The sequence below is a fragment of the Aegilops tauschii genome, chromosome 3 (assembly GCF_002575655.3).
Source record: "Aegilops tauschii subsp. strangulata cultivar AL8/78 chromosome 3, Aet v6.0, whole genome shotgun sequence".
Lineage (NCBI taxonomy): Eukaryota > Viridiplantae > Streptophyta > Magnoliopsida > Poales > Poaceae > Aegilops > Aegilops tauschii.
In genome coordinates this window covers 505,102,678-505,106,111 of record NC_053037.3, presented here as the reverse complement: position 1 = coordinate 505,106,111, position 3,434 = coordinate 505,102,678, and the positions used below count along the sequence as shown (strand labels likewise).

The 3,434-nt window shown below is 55.7% G+C and overlaps 1 protein-coding gene across 1 annotated transcript; it reads right to left on the bottom strand.

Moving 5' to 3' along the window:
* On the bottom strand, window positions 1-2,936 carry LOC109744866 (patellin-3). The gene is made up of 4 exons (XM_020304010.4): window positions 1,538-2,936; window positions 976-1,100; window positions 734-875; window positions 1-631 (listed from the first exon to the last, which is right to left on the bottom strand). The coding sequence occupies exons 1-4, from the start codon at window positions 2,753-2,755 to the stop codon at window positions 353-355; spliced, it is 1,764 nt and encodes a 587-aa protein (XP_020159599.1). The 5' UTR covers window positions 2,756-2,936; the 3' UTR covers window positions 1-352.
* Between the last annotated feature and the right edge of the window lie 498 nt (window positions 2,937-3,434).

Genomic DNA, 3,434 nt, shown 5'->3' with positions numbered 1-3,434 from the left:
TTCTAAATATAACATGTCCATGAGGATCCAGCCAGCGATTGCAACAATGTACAGACAAATTTACAGAGCAGCAGCAGATTGTATCATCCATTTTTCTCCTCTTGCCCTACCCTCAACAACCATCACGATGCCATTATATCATCCCATCCATACCAACCTTCCTCTCCCAACTACTGTACCGTCACAAAATCAAGCTCACTTTGGGTTTTTAATTTTAATAATTAAACAAATGCGGGAATGCGAACCAAAAACCACAAAACCAATGGAATCAAAGAACAAAAACCAAAAAGGCGGTTTATCTTCTTCTTCTTCTTCTTCTTCTATCATCATCAGGGACTGACTCCAATGGTGGTCATGGAATGTCGGCCTCAACGGACTCGCCGGTGCTGCACTTCACCTTGGATCTGTAGAGGAGCTTCTTCTTCTTCGACGCGGCGTTGCTGACCGTGAGCACGATCTTGCCGGCCTCGCCGGCCTTGAAGCTGCCCTTCATGATGGGCTCCTCATTCGCGGGGACCTTCCTTGTCTTCTGCACGATGACCGTGTACGCGCCCTCAGCGTCGGGGGTGAACTCCGCGCCGTGGCTGACCTCCCAGCCGAGCACCCGGAGCTCCCATACAATCGTTGAGTTCTACAATGGCAGATGGACAATTATATAAGTTTGAATGATCGATGCATCGGAGGATTTCATAAGCAAGCACTGATTCAGAATGCAAAGGAAAGGATGCCAAACCTCGGTGACAGGGATCTCAATGGTTTCTTTGGAAGAAGCTTTGATGGTGAGCTCGGTGACAGAGTCAGAGGTTGTGAAATCAGGGTCATCTTCCTTGAAGAGGCCTCCGAATTGGACGGGGACTTGCTCCGGCGCGATGTATCTGAATTTTGTTGAAGGAGTTGAACACCAATTGAGAACACAGTCCCTCCACGATCAAACAATAGAAGTGGAAATCACTGAATGTATATTGTGGACAGTACCTGAAAAGGGTCTCAGGGGACTTGGCCTGGCTGGCGAACACGAACTTGCTCTTGGTGCGCTGGGTGAGGAAAGGGCTCATCATTTTGTTGGCAGCGAGATACCACCATGGCACGTTGATGAACACCTGCATACATACCATGATCCAACCAAACTTATGATCCCATTCAACTGAAACTACTGTAATTAACTACAATTTGGCACAGTAAACCAATGCTACCACTTGGCCAATCCTGATCATATCAAAACTGGGAAAAGCATGAACAAAAGGAAAGATCCCCCAATTTGAGCTATGATGATTACTAAAGCCCACGCCAAAAGACATGAGTCAACTCAAGCCAGGACTCAAATTTGAAAGCATAAAGGTCTACCCTTTAGCGCAGTGCCCAAAGAACATGCTTTGGGCTCAATCATTCGCTCCCAACGTTAAACTGTGAACGGATAGAAACTGAATCTTCGGCACAAACAGCTAGCTACAGCTAAATTTTGAAGCGCACTGCCACAATGTTGGATCACAATCACTGCTGCAGCTGTGAGTAATTCAATGCCGGAGAGGAGCGTTACCTTCTTGGCGATGAACTCGGGGTAGTTGTCCTGGAGCAGGGCGACGGCCTGGCGGGTGACGGCGCGGTGCTTGCCGAGCATGGGCGGCGAGTTCTTGAGGTCGGTGACCTGCACCATGGAGCAGATGCCGCTGGGCGCGAAGTCCAGCTGCGACAGGATGCCGCGCTCCAGCAGCTGGATGCGCCACTTGAGGAACCGCTCGCGCTTCTCCTCGTCGCCGAACGCCTTCTCGTACACCTCCTTGTCCTGGAACTCGCCGTACACGTTGTAGCACACCGGGTGGCCCTCCCGGTCGGCGCCGCGGTAGAACACCACCTTCTCCAGCTCCGGGAAGGCCAGGTCGGCCTCCAGGAGCGACTCGATGCCGAAGCGCTTCCGCCACAGCACGGCGGACCGGAGCATCGCCATCGCCTCCTTCACCTTGAACTCCCGCGCGCGCAGGAACTTGAGCAGCACCGCGTCCGTGCGCTCGTCGTCGCCCACCAGCGGCACGCCCCAGATGAACACCGGCTCGGGCGCGGCTGCCTCCGCCTCCGGTTCCGGCGCCGCTGCCTGCTCTGTGGTGGTGGCGGCGGCGGCGGCCTCCTCGACCGGTTCCGCCGTCTTGGTGCCCTCCTCGGCGACCACGACTGCTTCCTCCTCCTTCTTTGGCTCGGCCGGCTTGGCCTCCTCGGCCTTGGGTTCCTCCTTGGCCGGCTCCTCGGCTGCTGCCTCGGCAGCGACCACGGCCTTGGGCTCCTCGGCTGCTGGCTCCGCCGCTGCCGCCTCGGCCTTGGCCGGCTCTTCAGCCTTGGGCTCCTCCTTGGCTGGTTCTTCCGCCTTGGCCGGCTCCTCGGTCTTGGCCTCCTCCTTGGCCGGCGCCTCCGTCTTGGTCTCCTCTGCGGCGGCCTCAGTCTTGGCCTTCGGCGGCGGCGGGGGAGGGGGCAGATTGAACTCACCGGCGGCGAGCGCGGCGACGATCAGCTCCTTGAACTCGTCGAGCGCCTTCTTCTCCGGGTCAGGCAGGTCGGCGACGAGGTTGCTCTCCTCCTTGAAAGAGCCGGTGGCCTCGACGGCGCCCCCGTCGTCGGCAACGGCGGCCGTCTCCTCGGCCTCCGCCTCCGCCGCGGGCTCCTCGGCCTTCTTCTCCACCTCCGCCGGCGCCTTCTCGGCGACGACCACCTCCGTGGCCGCGGCGGCGGGGGCGGCGGCGGCCTGTGGCTGCGGCTCCTCTGCCATCTCCGCGGGGTGTTTCAAGCTTTTGCGGTGAGAAAGATAGAGCAGGAGGGAGAGGGGGAGAGAGCACGGGAGGGAGGTAGAGAGAGAAAGCTTGGGGTGTTGTGCTGGGACTAGGGTTTGGGGAGGAGAGATATAGGGAGGGGGCGGAGGGCGGAGGCGGAGCAAGGCTGTCAGAGTGGGGAGGCCAGCTTTGCTCTTGCGCTGGCCGGACGGAAGAGGAGAACCGAACCAGAGCAAGGAAGGTGGCGCGCCCCCCGTGGGCCCCGCGTCATGCAACGGATTTGTTCCAATTAATGACGCGTTAATTGCGCTGATTTCTTTCTTGCTGGATGATTTGTTTTCTTGTGTCGAGTGGAAATGAAATGGACGGGGGCGGAGGTATCAGCGGCGACTGCGTATTACTCCCTTCGTTCTAGAATAGATGACTCAACTTTCTACTAACTTTAATATAATGTTGAGTTATCTATTTTTGAACGGAGGGATTACTACGTACTACCTCCGTTTCAAAATACATTGATTACACAACAATACAACATGTCTAATTCGGGGCTTTAAATTCATAGTTTTGTGCGAAGTGGATGGTTAGTTCCTTGTGACATAAGCAACCCATCAGGATTCAAGTCTTAAACTTGAAATTGATGGTTGCATTTTTCTAAACTTATTCTAGGCCTTCTGGCGA